At 39.6% G+C, this 17,766-nt stretch overlaps 1 protein-coding gene across 5 annotated transcripts; it reads left to right on the forward strand.

Annotated features, from left to right (window-relative positions):
• On the forward strand, positions 1-16,671 carry stat4 (signal transducer and activator of transcription 4). Of its 5 annotated transcripts, none has more exons than XM_023423098.2 (24): positions 1-155; positions 322-450; positions 1,793-1,928; positions 4,581-4,679; positions 6,257-6,349; positions 6,461-6,539; positions 6,652-6,737; positions 6,890-7,041; positions 8,226-8,384; positions 9,418-9,510; positions 9,708-9,767; positions 9,927-9,947; positions 10,594-10,687; positions 10,977-11,021; positions 11,971-12,054; positions 12,144-12,242; positions 12,684-12,819; positions 12,933-12,985; positions 13,196-13,290; positions 14,149-14,285; positions 14,863-15,060; positions 15,167-15,212; positions 15,420-15,525; positions 16,340-16,671. In XM_023423098.2, exons 2-24 carry the CDS (start codon positions 323-325, stop codon positions 16,361-16,363), a joined length of 2,223 nt encoding a protein of 740 aa, XP_023278866.1. In that variant the 5' UTR covers positions 1-155; position 322; the 3' UTR covers positions 16,364-16,671. The 5 variants fall into 5 exon arrangements, with proteins under 5 accessions (XP_023278866.1, XP_023278867.1, XP_087034624.1 ...); XM_023423099.2 differs by having other exon boundaries at positions 9-155; positions 274-450; XM_087178498.1 differs by having other exon boundaries at positions 9-155; positions 274-450; positions 10,597-10,687.
• Positions 16,672-17,766: the final 1,095 nt, after the last annotated feature.

Below are 17,766 nucleotides of genomic sequence, written 5' to 3' on the forward strand. Positions count from 1 at the left end.
GCATGTGGGGGCGGGGTTTCTTGAAGAGGCTACCTGCCTGTGGTGTAAATGAGGGCACTTCCTGAACAGACTCACATTAAAAAACGAAAGTCAACGAGGGAAACAAGTGCACATGGTGAATGTGTCTGACGGGAAGCAGCGCATAGACGTCACAGGTAACAAATACTACAAAAAGAGATTTCAACTACAAAATTACTCATTACAATGAATAGATATGAAATTTAATTAATGATAGAATACAATATGAGTTGCTGCTTGGTCGGTTAAACCCAGGTGATAACGGGCTGTGCGCGTGTTTTGTACCGCGTGTGCGCACCGCAGCATGAGCCAGTGGAAGCAGATTCAGCAGCTGGAGATCAGGCTCCTGGAACATGTGGATTATCTGTATGATGATAACTTCCCCATGGACATCCGACAGGGTCTGGCCAGCTGGATCGAGTCTCAGGACTGGTGAGTCCTGCTCTCGCACTCTCTCTCTCCCTCTCTCTCTCTCTCTTTCTCTCTCTCTCTCTCTCTCTCTCTCTCTCTCTCTCTCTCTCTCTCTCTCTGTGTTGTTTTAAAAATCATATCAGCCAAATTACAAAAAAAAAAAAATTTTTACTAGTAGTGAAATTTGTGTGATATGTGTTAGGGTAGAATCAGATATCTCAGAGATAGATAACTGAAAACCCAACAACCTCAAAACTATACTTATGTACTGGAGGTAAAATATAGAAAATATGTATTTTTACAATTTGGGTGAACTGACACTTTAAATTAAAATGTAAGCCTACTGTAGAGATGCCTGACTCATCCTTCTGTGGAGCTACATATAAATATTCTTGGAAAGGCACAACAGGAGGGGGATCTGTGTAGGTGGTGCAGAGTAGTTGACACTAACCTCCACAATACTTGTGTGTCAAAGAATTTATTGATTAGGAAACAACATCTGTAAGAACTCACCAAAGCACACAGGCTAGCATTCTCTTTGATTCTATTGAGACATTAATTATCGGATTGACATCAGACTTTCATTTAATGCTCCACAAGTAAATATTTTTGGATTATCAGTGGATCAAATGATGGTGTGTAATGTGAAAGGAGTCACCCAACACCTAACTCTGAAGCTCCCATAGGCACACTTTTTTAGCATCTTTCAGCTCATTGTTTTGGTTTTACAGTCCATAACTTCACTGTCATCAACTTTGACTCGCAGACATCTGGTGTCAGTGATCAGTCAGAAAAGCCAGTGACATACCTGTTGTACTTTACCTGTCTCAGACAGCAGACAAGGTTAGCAACTAGCTGGTGATCACAGTGGAGCATTTGGCAGCTGATGAGCCAGAAATTTCCCCCAGATGATGGGGATCAAATCAGGAGACTGAATAACAGACAGAAACTAGAGTCCAAATTGTAATGTTGCTCTATGTATGTTGGCAATGTGTTTTCAGCTTGTTTTGCTGCACCTTAGTGGCTACAGCTTTAAACATTCCTTTGTTTTTCCTTTACTTTCCAAACTGGTGAATGTAATATCGCCCTCTAGTGTTCACACCAATGTCATGTGCATGTTTGCTAGCAGCTAGGCAAGCATTCACAACAAACACCTGCACTTGTTCAGGCTTGTAGATGCAAAAGAGTCAATGAGTATGAGTGTTCAGTTGACTCTCATCAACTCTCTGGTTAATAAAGTTATTTTACATACAGTTACCTGTGAACAGGCATTAGGTGTCGGTACTATGTGTATTAAAAAAGGTTAACTTCTTCATGTGTTTTCCCGGGAGTCTTCTTAACATCAGCCGCTGTGTGTTTTCAGGGACACAGCAGCTAACGATGAGTCGATGGCGACGGTGCTGTTTACCAACCTGCTGTCCCAGCTGGAGAGGGTGCGCTCACAGGAGCAGAACTTCTTACAAAGGCACAACATGAAAATCATACAACAGCAGTTACAGGTGTGTCACCTCTCTTTAATCCCTGTCATGTCAACTTCAAAGCTCACTCCATTTTCAACTGGGACTCTTCTATTGTTGTGCAGCAGATTGATTCTGATTCAAGTTTTTAAAGTTGCTCAGACACTCATACTGATTGTTATTTGACATGCTCACACAGTGTTTCATGAATGACACAAACAACTTTCACTACAATACGCAGAAGTTGTTAAAGCAGAAAGATACGATGGGTTTCGTTTACACATATTAGCGCAAAGCGAGTAGAACAAAACAACTATTAAATGATATATGTGGAGGAATAAGATCCACGTTTAAAAAAAAAAATGTTTTATAAAGTTTGAGGTTACAAAACCAGAGACAGGCAGAAAGAAATGTTCTATTCTTTATATGGGACAAAGAAATTCAACCATAAGCTGACCATTCTAAAAACCCATCTAAAATGGAGAAGTGTACTGGAGGTGACAGGGAAGTAAAATATATCGTCTGTACGTTGAAGTTTGAAGTCAGTTTGGACGTGTGACTGGTTTCTGTTTTTGTGTTGTTTTTCTCCGTTACCTGAGAGAAGCAGCTTTTGGTTTTGTGTCTGAAATGTTAAATGGAGTGAGTAAAGGCCAAGTACCTCTCACACAAAACTAAAGATAGCCTATTCTTCTTGTGAGGGCGTCTTACGTGTCATTATATTCTGTAGGTAATCTCCAGATGAACTCATGAGAGTGTAGGTGCTGCTCCCGGAGCTGCACAGGATGTTTGGTTAAAGTCAGAGTGCGCTGACGTGAAAAGCCTCAGCAGCACATTTTTATTCTGGAAAAGAGATATACCTTTGCAGAAGAACCGTGTGAGGCTTATACCGCTGTTTCCTGTGCGTCTGAATGTGTGTGTGCCTGTGTCGAGAGTCGACACTTCTCAGAGGAAGTAGTTACTCTTGTGCTTTAGGCAGGGATGCTTGTGGCTTGTTGTTGTTGTGACGTGTAAGTAGTTTGTATCATCGATTTATAGAGCACAAGAGAGATTTGAACCAGAGCCGTGTTTGAATCTCTCTTTCATTTGTTTGTGTCATCACCCAGATTCAAGCAGAATCGTTGAAGGGAAAACCCCCCTTCACTGACCTTTATCAGAAATTCAGGAAAGTATCAGTGTAGTGTCGGTTTAGCTGATGGATGATTACTTAGATTTGTGTTGGGTAAACACCACTGCAGGAAGAGATTAACACCATTGATGCCTACAGAATACATGTGTGCTGAACTACAAAGAGAAGTGAGCTTGTGATTAGCAGCTTTAAAGACACCACAATAAACCAACCTGCTGCCTGCCTAAATGCTCTAGTTGTTACTGTAATGAAAGTGTGTGTGTAGGTGTGTGTTGATGCATCCTCAGTCATTGTTCTGGCAAATGATGCTGATGCATATCAGCTTAGTCACAGCTGGAGGCGAGAGAAAGAACTTTCCTCTTCCCACAGCAGAATTTTTTCGTGCTTTTCAAAGTGTTTTTCTTTTTAAATGAGCAGATGGGTGAAATATCACAGCACTCTTCATGTGGTTATGTCGAGGCAACTATGGAGGCAGGAGTTTGACTGAGGGAAAGTTTGTGTCTTTAGGGTTTAGTCCACTGAGGGAATATAAAACATTGATTTTGTTTTTGTTAGTATGTAATCCTGTTCTGAGCTGTCGTTGCCACGCTGACCTTACGGAAAGAACAGAGTCCTCTTGATGTATGAAACAAGACAAATAAAAAAAGGTTTGGGGACACTCCACATAAAAGGTCAGCCTGTGAAATAGCTGTGTGATGCCTTCTGTGGCATCATGGTGATATCACCAGGGTTATTATTGTGGGTTGTCCCAATGAAAAGATGCCATTGGTTGCATCATATCCATAATGGTTGCACTACATCCATAATGTAGATGTAGAAATGTAGAATCCAGCTGAGTTTGGAGTTTGACTCATATTAGGCACTTGTTTTTTTTTTTTTTAAATCTGTCTTTTGTGAGTCTCCCAGCTCTGGGGAAGTACAGTGATTCATTTCTGGTGTGTTCCTTTGAAACAATCTACTATTTAAAAAATTTGTTCTGAAAACAGTGAGGAGCAAACACTACTCTATACACAATTTTTCAAAGAAAGGCTGATAATTGGTTATAATTATTAACAAGGCTGGGATACTAATTAAAAACAATTACAACCACATTTTCAACTCCAAATCAGCAACAAAATGGTCTGTTATAAAGAAGGATCATACCCTGGAAATGAATGTTAGAGCTGCAGGCTTTTAGAAAAAAGTGGCTATGCTCCAAGTATCTGTGCACATCTCTGACTTCATGTGTCCTATGTTCACTTTCATTTTGTCCTTTTGTTTCTTTCCAGAGTCAAGTTCAAACTCATTCCTTTGCTGATTCAGTAAAACACTTCCAGTAAAAACCTCATGTCTGTGAGAAGACAGTTATCTGTGAAAACCATTTCCTCCTTATCTCCTTATCTGGAGCTTTGGTTTTTCTGGTTAACAACATAACAGACACTGTGGAGACTAAAGGGTGAAACCATGCTGGTTTTGCTTTTATCGCTTAACTACATTTTATATATATATTATATATGTGTGTGTGTGTGTGTGTGTGTGTGTGTGTGTGTGTGTGTGCGTGTGTGCGTGTGTGTGCGTGGCTTCCACAGGTGAAATATGCGAACAACCCTGCTGTCATGGCCAGAGTCATCTCCACCTGCCTCAGGGAAGAGTGCCGTATCCTCTCCAGCGCTTGCATGCAGGAACAGGTTTGTCATAGCATCTCCCTCGGGGGGGGGGGGGGGGGGGAGTCCCTCTGCTTCCTTGTTATCAACCACTGCTGGTAAATCAGGGCAGCTTCCAGGAAGAGTGTGGAATGGCAAAGTACTCTAATCCCTGGCAGTTACGGTAATCGCTTTATTGCTGCAATAACCATAAACAAGATCACTTTTTTATTTGTTGCAGAGAGGCTGATGCAAAGAAAACTGTTTTAGTGCCTCAGTGTCTTCAAAGATATTAGGCAGATAGTTTGTTGATAATTGTTTTACAGCTGCATAAGATTTGGTCTTTAGCACCTATATTCAGTATTTTGTATTAACACTGGACACATTACCACTTGTAAGGAGTCACTTGCATTGATGATCCCAGAGAATTATTTATGGCCTTCAACTTTACTATTCTGGTCGACTCTCACTTTCACCAAACAGCAGACAGACACAGTTAGGAGCCAACTGCTGAACATTCGGAGCATTAGCAGGTGTTGTCCCCAGGCGTTGGTAGAGACCAAACCCAATGCTAGAAGGAAAATAGACAACCAAATAAACAGTTATTCCAAGTTTAAAGGCCAAATAATGGGAACTTTTTGTAGTTAGCTAACAGAAAAACTTCAGAGGAAAAGGTGAAACTTTGATATTAAAAATAGAACTGTCCTTCATTTCATATTCCATTAACTACAGTGTTCATGATGTCAACGCAAACTAACCAGGAAAGCAACCATTATACAAAGCATACTGTCTACCAACACGGTAAAATGATGGTACTTTGGCTCTGACCACTGTTGTTTTACTCAACCAATCAAATGATTTAATTATAAAATCTGCCTCTGACACTAAAATGTCCACTCATTTAACTCACATGCATTAATGGAAGGTGGGCATTGTCTGTTTTTAGCCAAGCTTTCAGCATGGCTCTAGAGTTGGCATTTTCCATTGGTTGGTGCATCACTTTTGGAGAAATATTGGATGGATTTCTATGAGAGTTGGGACGAGCATTCATAGTCCTCAGAGGATTCATTGTCATAATTGGTGACTTTGCATCTAATGCCATCTTCAGGTCAAAGTTTCAGATTGTCTGATACTTTGGTTTGTGACCAAATAAATGTAAAAGTATTGGTTTGGTGCTAATTGGTGCTAATTATTAAGTGCTGTCATACTAACATGCTAAACTGAGATGATGAACATTGTGAACATTACCTGCCAAACATCAGCATGTTATCATTTCATTATGAGTGTGAAAGCATGCTAATATTGGCAGCCTCACTGAGCCACTTGCACGGCTGTAAACTTCAGCACACTGACTGTATGTTAAAGATTCAAGGGACCTTTTCATCACAGCAATAATTTATTAACATCAAGAAAATGAATTCTGGCAATGTGTCATGTCATGTGTAAGTGTGTTCAGGCAGTAATGAGAGTCCTCTGATAATTTACTAATTTTGTTAGCCATTCCATAATGAAGCTCACATTACATTCTGAAAAAAAAAGACAGGGAGTTCACATAATGTTTGATCTATTTGGTAAATTAATAGAGAATAAAAAATATGTCTAAAAAGAAAATCTGCGAACAGGGTCCACTGGAGAAATCATTGCAGAGCTCTGTGGCCTTTGAGAGGCAGAAGAACATGGACAACAGAGTCAGCATCATCAGGGGCAGCGTACAGGTAACTGAAACACTCAAGTCTTGTCAGGGTATATCAATAATCAATACAAAGATATCACTACATTTCATACTGTAAAATGAAATGAAAAGAACTGTGTCTGTCTATGTCTAGTTGATGGACCAGGCGGTGAAATACATTGAGGACATGCAGGACGACTTCGACTTCCGTTACAAGACCCTACAGTCTCGGGGTGAGCCCTATTATAAGATGTGCAAGCTGTGAAAAACAGCGCTATTTAAAGATGCATGGCCTCCAACACCCAAGAATGTGCTCAAAACTATATATCTGTGTTTGTGTGTCAGAATCATCAGATAGGAACTCTGAAATAATGAAACAAGAAGTAACAAGACTGCAGGAAATGCTTAACAGGCTCGACTTTAAAAGAAAGGTATGCATTTGTATCATCGTGCAAAGTGCTGACATTTGAGCAACTAAATGTCTCCAAATGTAAAAGTGAGTGCACAAAAAAAAAAAAACTCTTTGCATAGTATGATTTTCATTTCAAAAACCATCACGGCTGTTCTTCATGGCCCCTGTTAGGAGATCCTGTCAAAGATGGATGTTGTGATCAAAGAGATTGACGACCTGATGACTTCCCAGCTCAACCCTGAGCTGCAGGACTGGAAGCGCAGGCAGCAGGTCGCCGCCATCGGTGGTCCACTGCTCACCGGCCTGGACCAGCTGCAGAGCTGGTAATGAGCGTCCCTGAATGTCCGCTGAAATCTTTATGAGAATGTTTCACTGTAGTGAGGTTATATAGGTAACATACCCCACATATATGTGCAGCATATCGAGGGCATGTAGATAGACACTGTTATACATTATAGGAACATTAAAGGAGTACTCCAGCGATTGAGTGTTGTAGTAACTATAAAGTTTGGGGACCCGCAATACGCAGGTTAAAAAAGAAATGGCCGAAACCAAAGCAGCAGAGGCCGAATCATACATTACCCATGATGCAACCTAGAGCATCTTTTCATTTAACTCTGTGCCAAGTCTTTCAGTCTCTACACCTTCAGTTTGTTTCACAGCCTTTCTGTTATCTGCAAGCTAAACCGAGATAACCCTGGTGACATCATCAGATCAGTGGAGTTCCTTTTTATCAGCAACATCAGCTACATTTTCCAAAACTGGACCTTTAACTTGTAAAATGTGTAGGCTGGACCTTGAGTAGCTGCATTTACCAAACTGTTATTCCTGATAATCAAAACAAGGGCTCAACATAACACCTAGTTCAGAATAAACTGGGTCATCTGACAAGAAGTCTCATTTTGTTTGAAGAGCCTTTCATGTTCTGTTGGGAAAACATACTCTTCCATTAACTTCTAGAGTATTTATACTTTTTCTGTACATGCTGGCCTTTTCAGCGGGACCAAAGATGTTCCTCTGGGAATATGTATAACTCTCTCATCCGTTCGTTGTCATTTACTACGCTCTAATAATACCACTTTTCTCCCTTTCTCATCTTAACTTGGTGACATATGTTAGTTATGGGAAACAGAGGAGGTCTCCTCTTCTCAGTAAGATCAGTAGCTCTGTCCATATTCTGATAAAATAGTTGCTTTAGTATAAAAGCACAGCAGTAAATCAGTAAAGCGCTCACTGCAGATCTGTGGCTCCAGGGTTAGCAGTGTTGGTCGGTCCACCACTACAATCCAGATTAAATGATCTCAACAACTATATTTTGTGCAGACATAAACAGTAGTGACTTTGATGATCTTCAGGCTGTTATAGCGCCACCATCAGCCTCAGCTGTACTACGTGGTTAGTGCTGATTAGCAAATACAACATAATATATGAAGTTCAGATATATGAAATAAGCATCAAATCTCTCTCTCGCCCTCCTCATCACTTCCTCTCATCTGTCCCCTCTCAGGTTTAGTCTGACAGCCCAGAGTCTCTTCCAGATCAAGCGTCAGCTGGACAAACTGGGGGAACTGGTTGCGAAGGTCACCTACGAGAGCGACCCAATCCCGCTGCAGAAACCTCAGATGGAGGAGCGGGTTAAATACCTCATCTATCACCTCATCAAGAGGTAATCTGAACATCACATGACACGGCATAGGCAATGAAACACAACCAACAGTGTGGACACATACTTTTAAAAAACAAAAATGCATATAACACAACATGATAGACATGTACTTATTTTATTGAGTTCCTAGTCTTTCTAGTTTAACATTTCCAATATCATAAACAGACGGCACCTGAGGGAAGTTGGTTACCTCTAGCAATGTGTCAGCGACCAAGCATGAAGGCTTTCTAGGAAGCAGTCTTTTGACTGAATGTTGATGGGTGAGCACACCCACAGAGATAGAAATGAGTATCACGACTTCCACCCTTACTTACAGCACTAGAAGCAAAGTGTACAATAGAGAGAAGTGCTAAATACAGGACGAACACTACGCCCTCTCACGGGCATGATGAAAACTGTAGATTATGTTACTATTATGTAATTTTTCTGTTATGTAATTTTCCATTATATATTTATTTGAAGATTCAAACTATTTGGGCAAACTGAGTCACATAGTCTTATATTTTCTGTCTCTGCCTTTTATATGCTGGATGACAAATTATTGACCAATCTTGCCTGAGTTTTGTCTATTGGGGACGCAGTGATATGAATGTACATACATCATGTAAAGTATTGTTGTAGTTGTATGTGTTTTATGTGTATTTATATTCATCTTTAATTAGCAGTGTCTATTTGGTGTCTCTGTAGTAGCTGTTCTTCAAGTGAACTTTTACCTTAGCTGTTTCTCATCATGTGATGCTGTTGTCATGGCGACACCTCCCTCCTTGGGGTTGTGGCTCCTAGAGGATTCTCTCATGGATGTATTTCATTAAGTAATCGTGTATTCTCTCTGTAAATTGGAGTTTAAAACTCACCTATCTATATAAATCGTCACATCCACTTTATAAGCTGAAACGATTCGTTCTTTTCCCCACATTAAACAAGAAGGCTACTGTTTACATAGCAACGACCGTGCACCCGAGTACTTTTAGTTGTGCATGCTGCTACTGTCTGCTGAAAACTGTCAATTATATGAGGTGTGGTTTGTTCTCAGTTCATTTGTGGTGGAGAAGCAGCCATGCATGCCCACACATCCACAAAAACCCCTCATCATCAAGACTGGAGTACAATTCACCACCAAAGTCAGGTATCATTATGTAACCTGATATATTTCCATGATTTTTTTCCCCTCTATATTTGTCTCTTTCATTCCAGTTTATACCTTGATTTTTTTAATGAAACAATATCTGACATTTTTTATGTATTTTTGCATGGTGAAAAATTTGTATTTGTGTTGGCTGAGAATTCAGTTAAGCTGTTTTTTCTGTTCCTGATTTCTCCCAGACTCCTGGTTAAACTTCCAGAGGTGGATTATCAGCTGAAAGTGAAAACAACATTTGACAAGTGAGATTTTTATTTTTAAATATAAAGTATATATATAAGTTTAAATAACTATTCTATCTCTTTATCAATCTATGTGCAATGTTAAAGTCATACCCTGCATTTGGTGAATTTGTCTGAGCACTAACCTTTTTATATCTGTGTGTTTGTGTGCGTCTCCAGGGACCTCCCCCCCGGCAGAGTGTGAGTACAACTTTGAAACAGGATGTTCTGCTGATGTTTAATTTTAGCGCAGATAGAAGCCATGTTGTACCAAGTCAGTGTGAAGAATGGAGGCCTATATTGCATCAGATTACTGACATGCATGTCAAACTACATGCATTATAAAACTTGACTTCACCTTTTGGAGAAATTGGTTAATTGTAAAATGCCACACATCAGTTTGGAGGAAAAATTTTTGTCTGAAATCCATCATCCAGTTTAGGTGAATTTGTTTTGTCATCTAAGACGTGCACTTTACAGTATATCTCTCTTTCTTTTCGCTAATTTTCCTTTAAGTTTCTTTCAAAATATTTAAAAACTCAAATGTATTTTATGACAAAACTTCTACATTTTGTTTTTTTGAATATTTCCATGGCCATACATGAGCTGGAGAGGGCTATCCTCTCCCAGTACACAACCTGTTTACGTCTCATAGCTGAGGTTTGATAACTGTTAGGGTTAAAGAATTTTTTCACATGTGTGATTTCAGCAGCTTCAGCTGCATTATGTCATCTAAAAAAACGTTCAGCTACTACTTCCTGGAGTGAATTCATACACTCTGCTGCATGGTTTCAACTAAGAATTGTCAAATCAGTTTTTTTCTGTTTTACCATCTTCTTCTCCTCAGAAGTCGTCAGTTTTTCATCCTGACCAACAACACTAAAGTTATGGATATTGAGGACTACTCCAATGGCTGCCTCTCGGTGGAGTTCAGACACCTGGTAAAACAACCAACCCAACCCATTCACTGTCTGATTATATTCATGCTTGTCATTTTTTTATTTGCTAACCTACAGCAAAACCGGTTTTTCCCATAACTGTATGAAGTCGTTGTACTAGCTCCTTCTTTTCACTGGCTCTCATACAGTATCAACAGACTAAATCCAGTTTCAGGTACACTTGGATGTGGTATAAAACATGAAATAGTTTGTCAGTTGCAATTTGTTGAACTTTTTTTGTTTTTTCTGTTGTTGATTTTAAGCCAACTGAAACTGAGTTTGTATTTCACAGCAGTTGAAAGAGAAGAAATATATCAATGGCACAAAGGGGAACGAGGTAAGACAAGCAGATGAACAAAGTGCTCTCCAAACACCGCTTTTGTCTCCCCCCTCTGGCAGTGAGAGTAATTACACAAACACTGTTGATCATGGATACATTTCCACATTTCCAGTAATTCATTACTCAAGTATAGTACAAGTAATAGTTACATACTCCAAATATTTTAGAAATACCAACCTGTCCGACCAACCTGTTTTTTATCTGGAGCATCAGAAACTTTTTCTTGGACCTAGCTGCTGCAGTCTGCTCTGTCTCCGTGGCAACGGTCACTCCTTCTGACTCTGTTGTGTTGCCTATATGTCATTTATAAACACATCTTGAGGCTCAACACAGTGACGGGACAGACAGCTGCATGTTGTCTCCTGGACCTTTATTATAATGTGTCCCCAGTGAAGGTTCCTAGCCATGTACAGTATTTCATGTAGGAACCTTCAGCACTTTGTCCTGTGTTGCAAGGGGGACGCATAATAAAAGTCTGAGGAATAATGCAGCTGTGTGTCGGATGCTTAATTGAGCCTCCACATACAGTATGTTTATAATGTACATATATAGACAACAGAACACCCTCTTCAGCTCGGGAAAACTCACTGGTTGACATAAGACAATTCAGTACTAGTGCACAGCGCGGGAAAGTCGCCACAGACACTGGATTTTAAACTCCAGTATACTGAGGAATACAGAGAGATGTACCTGCTGCTGATTGGTTCAATCAGCTTTGTGTGAATTTGTTTGCCAAAGATGACGGACATTTGCTTATATGTTAAAAGTCCTGCACTCCAGCTTTAATTGTGTTTTTGTGTTTTAATTGTGCCTTATTTTCAAAATAAAAGTAATTGAAAAATAATGATAATGACAAACTATGTCGTTACTATTATTTTCTGATCCACCTCTTTAAAATAGTTAGATCCAATAAAGCAGTGCTGAGGGGTGTCTGTGTGTTTTACAGGGTCTGCTCTCTGTGACAGAAGAACTTCACTCTCTCAGCTTTGAGGCTTGCTTCACGGTGCAGGGCCTCACCATTGATCTGGAGGTCAGACGCAGCGTTGATATTACTTGACGATCGGCTGTCTGCTGTTGTTGTGGCAGCAACTTGTTTATTGTGTATGTGAATTCTTTCAGACGTGTTCTCTGCCACTGGTGGTCATTTCCAATGTGAGCCAGCTGCCTGGAGGCTGGGCCTCTGTCATGTGGTACAACCTTCTGACGGATGAGCCGAGGGTGAGCAAGCACACTCTGACATAGTGTTTTAAAATGTCTTTTAAAAAATGGAAAGTAGGGCTGAACAATTAATTGAATTATTATCAGAATTGCAATATGGCCAAGTACAATATCCAAATTGCAGGAGCTGGAATGTTTTGATAAAGGTCAAATGTGTCACAACAGACCATAAATGAGGCGGTGGTACATGTGGTGCTACAGAGACGCCCGGCCTACAGATATTCTCCGGACGTAAAGGGTTCAGATGATGATATGATTCTTGTTTGGTGCAATTTCCATTTCAGTGGAATTGAAATGCAAAAATGACCATTCCAACTCTTTTAGAGGGTGTTGACTCAACTTTCCCTTTGAGGCTGTAATTTGTGGTTCAGTTAAACAAAATTCCATTATACTAGAGATATAATGATATAATATCCTTTCCCTATTCCTGGTCATTCACAGAACTTGGCGTTCTTTGGAAACCCACCTCGGGCCAGCTGGAGCCAGCTCTCCGAGGTCCTTAGCTGGCAGTTTTCCACCTTTGCCGGTCGGGGCCTCAACAAGGAGCAGCTCACCATGCTGGGAGAAAAGCTTCTCGGTATGTCGACCCTTGAGCTTGAGTTGACTTTGGAAAACTGACTTGAAGTGCCAGGCTACTGCGGGTTAGGTCCCTGAGTATAGTCCCTGATGTCACTTACTGTCTTTTTGTAGGTCAGCATGCCTCCTGTAGTGACTATCAAGTGTCCTGGTCTAAGTTCTCAAAGGTAAGTATTAAATTACATAACCGCATACAGTAGCATGTGGTCTCATCTCAAACATGGTTGTGCCATGTAGTGGCTGATTAGAAAGTTGTTCCATTCCATTCTATGCTTTTTTATATTTCATATCTCCATCACATGCTGATCATAATGTGATGTTTAAATGCCAAATAAGTACTCTTTGTGTCTCTGTCCATGTGTCGTACATGATTCAAGGAGAATATTCCAGGAAAGCCCTTCAGTTTCTGGATGTGGCTGGACTCCATCCTGGAGCTCATCAAGAAACACTTGCTGCCTGTTTGGACTGAGAAGTAAGCCACCGACCATGCTCACTGACCATGTCTCACCCCATCTCACCCTCCACCCCCCCATAGTTACTGCTGTGCAGTAGGACTGCTCCTCTTAGGATACTACTATGACATGACAGGAGAAGACTGACTCGATACTTCTGTTTGCTTTCTTACAGAGAGTTAGACGAGAGGATCGATACCACTCTCATGTCTGTATGCTAAATATAGAGCTACAGCCAGCAGCCAGTTAGCAGTTTAGCTAAAATACAACATGTTATTTGGTGAGCTGCTTGTAGGCAGATTTTTATACCTTTGGACAGAGCTATGCTAGTTTTTTCTCTGTTTCCAGCCTTTACGCTATGATAGGCATACGGACATGAGAGTGGTGTCAATCTCCTCATGTAACTCTTGGTAATAAAGTGAATATGCTTATTCCCCAAAATGTTGAAGTATACATTCTTAAATGTTAAAACGTTTCTGTGTTAACAGGATAGTGAAACTGAGAAGAGGTTGCACCAAATTCAATCTAATGGCATTAAACATAACATATAAAACACTGGCTCATTGTCACAATATTAAACTAGTTCAATGTAGATTTCACAGGGCTCAAAGTGAGACATTTTTTATAAGTGAGACATCCTATGGATTTGGCTTGAATCTCACTCAGTCACAAATATTAGCAGCCTGCAGATTTTCCACATGGGAGAATTGTCCAGTCATTTTGTGTCAAACTGCTCCACCTATTTGAAAAAGATTGCAGCAGCATGTCAGACCTGCAGAAGTAGACATGTCAACATAGCCTTAACATACACACACATACTAAAATGTGACAGAGAAGACAAAAAAGTTCAAAGCATTAAAAATGATCTTTTTTTTTAGCTACATCATGGGTTTTGTGAGTAAAGAGATGGAGCGCACTCTGCTGAAGGACAGAGAGCCGGGCACCTTCCTCCTACGCTTCAGCGAGAGCCATCTTGGAGGAATCACTTTTACCTGGGTGGAGCACAACGACAACGGTGAAGTCTCTTTCAAATATAACATTTCCACCAAATCAATGGTATAGAAAAGCATACTAACCTGATGGTTTTTTTTTTAATGGTGATTTGACCTTTACTTGACCTAATGCTATGTTTTGCTAATAATGACTTTTTAGAACACATCCTCCCTCCTTGGATGTGTTAAATTCTTTGAGACCAATATCACTGCAGGATCCTACGAAAACTGTGTCACTTATTAAATTTCTGAATACAGACAAAACTGCTGACCACTAACAGTCACTCTCTGACCTCTGGAACTGTACCACATCCTTTTAAAACTGCTTGTGTTCAACCACTGCTGGAGTGAACTGGTTTAGATCCCACAGACCAAAAAAAACCTCCGGCAGTACTAGACCAACTCCTACTGGCACTTAAGAATAACAACAGAAGTTTCTACCCGGTTACCGCAAGTTATACAGCATTGAAACTGCCCTGCTTAGAGTCACAAATGATTGTGAATGCACTGGTGTTCCATTATTTACCTCTTGAAATGGTCCCTAATTGCTTGCTGAAAAATATTCTATAAATAAAATGATTATTGTTACCATTACAACAGGAGATGCGAAGCTCAACTCTGTGGAGCCGTACACTAAAAACCGGCTCAGTGCTCTCCCATTTGCCGACATCATACGAGACTACAAAGTGATCTCAGACGGTTTTGTCCCAGAGAACCCGCTCAAGTTCCTCTACCCGGACATCCCCAAAGACGAGGCCTTTGGTCGGCTTTACAACAGTCAGCCAAGCAAAGGCAAGGGTGCAAAACCATTTCTTCATTTAATGTTTTTTAGAGCATCTTTTGAATCTTTATTGGTTGACAAGATTGTGGACTACAACACTAATCTCTCTCATTAAATTTCCAGTCCATCCATACATACCATCAACCCTGATCCCCATCTCGCAACTGAAGTAAGTTTATTACTAAACATGAGACCCTTACTCAGCTCACTTTGTATGAAAGTACAATTTTTGTTGAACTTTTTATTTAATGTTTTAATTTTGGGTGTATAAATGTTGATTATGTCACATTACTTGTGCTGACAACACATCCTACAGCATAATGATGTATTATGTATGAACAGTACCTTCACTTGTATTATCTCCCTTATATCACAGGCCTAATTCAAATGCCACACCACCTTCTTGTCAGTCTCCTGAGCCCCCAATGACTCCGGGGGAGTTTGACATGCTCAACGAGCACCTGTGCTTCGACATTGACACCGTGAGTTTGCATGCTTCAGCATCTGGTCGACTGTACCTCTTCTGTCTTGAAGGACAGTGTTGGCAATATAATGTATTTTTCTTATTGTAAATAAATCCAATGAAAAGACAAAATCCAACAATGGACTGATCCTACTGACAAGTATTGTGTGTGAATTCAAAGTCTGGTATATCTACTACTGACTGTCCTGCCAAATGGTTTTTAGAAATCTTTAAAAACAAATCTTTTTTTAAGATTTAAATTTTCAGTAGAAACAAATGGGTGTAGGACTCACTGCTACAATTCGGGTAAGCAATACAAGAAATATTAAAAGATAGAGTAACTCATTGTTGTTTTTTTCATTGGATTTGTTCAAGAAAAAATATAGAGAAACACCAGCCTTATCCTTGTGTGTGTGTGCGTACAACTTAAGTTTTCATTGCTATATGAAAAGATGGTACAGTGTTACCACATTAGTATCAACATTAGCACATTAGTAGCATAATTATACTGGTATTAATATGGTATTGGTATTAATAACTGTGTGTATTGTATATGTTTGATAGGATTATGTAAATCTGCCATAGTGAATATTGTTTACATTCATATGCTTCATTAATTTATGATCAATATGCTGTTTTAGTGTTATTAAATGTTTTTATCTTGAGCCCATTGAATTAAATAATTGACATGCTCCTAAAAGGGCAGGTAAAAACTGTGAGCTTCTACTGGGTCTGAGCAAATACGCAAATGTTTCCAGAAAACTCAGCTGCTAATGTATTTTTATTATTTGTTTTCTATTATCCGCTGCTGATATTCTCCTTTTGCTTTACAGATGAGTTCTCCATATTCAGAGTGAAATGAGATGAAATGTGCAACATTTTGCTCAAAGGTTCCTTGAATCCTTCCTAACAAAGTTTTCCCACTGACCTGACACCACGCTCCAGTCAACATCCACATCTTGGTTATCATGAAGCGGTCTGCTATGTTTAAAGAGGTTTTTGTGGTGAAATTGGATTCATCACATGTTGTTGTTTTTTACATTCATAATTGTTTTTAAAAGAGATTTTCATGTCACTCTGTTTTTATTGTAGATCTGTGACAACCTGCTTTGGAGTTACTTATATTTTAACTGTTTCTATAAAGTCTATATTGTATATAAAACAATTTAAATGTGTTTATTTTGACTGCAGTGTACTATATTGACAGCTTGCAATATATCTGCATCATGGCATATACCTATAAATACACCGGTCCAATGAAATAATGGCCACGCCCGTGCAAAATATTGTTAAATTGAGGCCGTACATCTTTCTTCTGCAGCCACATTGGCTCTCTCTGCAAATATGTTGGCTCTCTCTGCTGCCGTATTGCTTCTGCCCACAATGCAACAGGTGTGGCCTTCACTAAACTCTGGTCATTTGACCTGCGACCTCAACATCAAAAAAATGAAATTTGTAATAAAGAACACTAGATTTTTAACCACAAAATTATTGTTTAAGGTGGGATATTTTAGTCCAATTTTAAATGAAAGATCCCTTTTTTGAACTCTTATTACCTTTTTAATGATTTTAAACACAGATGAAATTATCATCAAGAATATAAAATAAACATTACAATGAAATCTCAGTAAAACTGTCTCTCAGACAGTTACAGCACCACTGTGTTGTTGAATTGTTACAGGCCACAGCTGAAGCTACATGGTTGTTACACAACGTTTTGATTCAACCGGTGTTGCATATACACCGCAATCATTCAGTCATTCATTAATTGTTAGCTCAACTGCCACCTATCGACCATGAGGAGGCATGGCAGCGTCTACAGATGACGCAACTGAGCGTTAAAAAGCTTTTATTTTGGAAGCAGTCGGAAGTAAAAAAAAAAAAAAAAAAAAGCACACATCTCACTGCTTTATGCTTGATGCCAGAAACGCCCTAACTGTTAGTACTCCCACAGCGTTTATCGAGAATCACGTGATTATCTGAAGAGAGAATTGGGTGGATACGTGAAGTCACAGAGACTTAATCAGAACAATGAGACTTTTTTCAGATCACAATCTTCTGTTTGAGATTGTTCTTAAAAAATTATATAGCCCCATCTTACCTCTGACAGACAGTGTTCCGAAGATGATAATATGATGAATATGAATACAAAAGCCTTTCATACAGAGCCACTCAATTAGACTGAGTGGACTAATCACATGTTGCGCCACAGGTTCATGCAAGGCCTGAAATCTGTCTTTGTATGTGTTTTTCATTACAG

Source organism: Seriola lalandi, unplaced genomic scaffold (assembly GCF_002814215.2).
Source record: "Seriola lalandi dorsalis isolate HSWRI2012SDOR001 ecotype SW California unplaced genomic scaffold, Sedor1 jcf7180002054689, whole genome shotgun sequence".
In the NCBI taxonomy this organism is placed as follows: domain Eukaryota; kingdom Metazoa; phylum Chordata; class Actinopteri; order Carangiformes; family Carangidae; genus Seriola; species Seriola lalandi.

Coding starts and splice junctions, on each gene's coding strand:
- stat4 (XM_023423098.2), top strand. CDS start 323: ATGAGCCAGTGGAAGCAGATTCAGCAGCTGGAGATCAGGCTCCTGGAA. Junction 4,680..6,256: donor GCGCTTGCATGCAGGAACAG/GTTTGTCATAGC, acceptor ATCTGCGAACAG/GGTCCACTGGAGAAATCATT. Junction 9,948..10,593: donor GACCTCCCCCCCGGCAGAGT/GTGAGTACAACT, acceptor TCTTCTCCTCAG/AAGTCGTCAGTTTTTCATCC.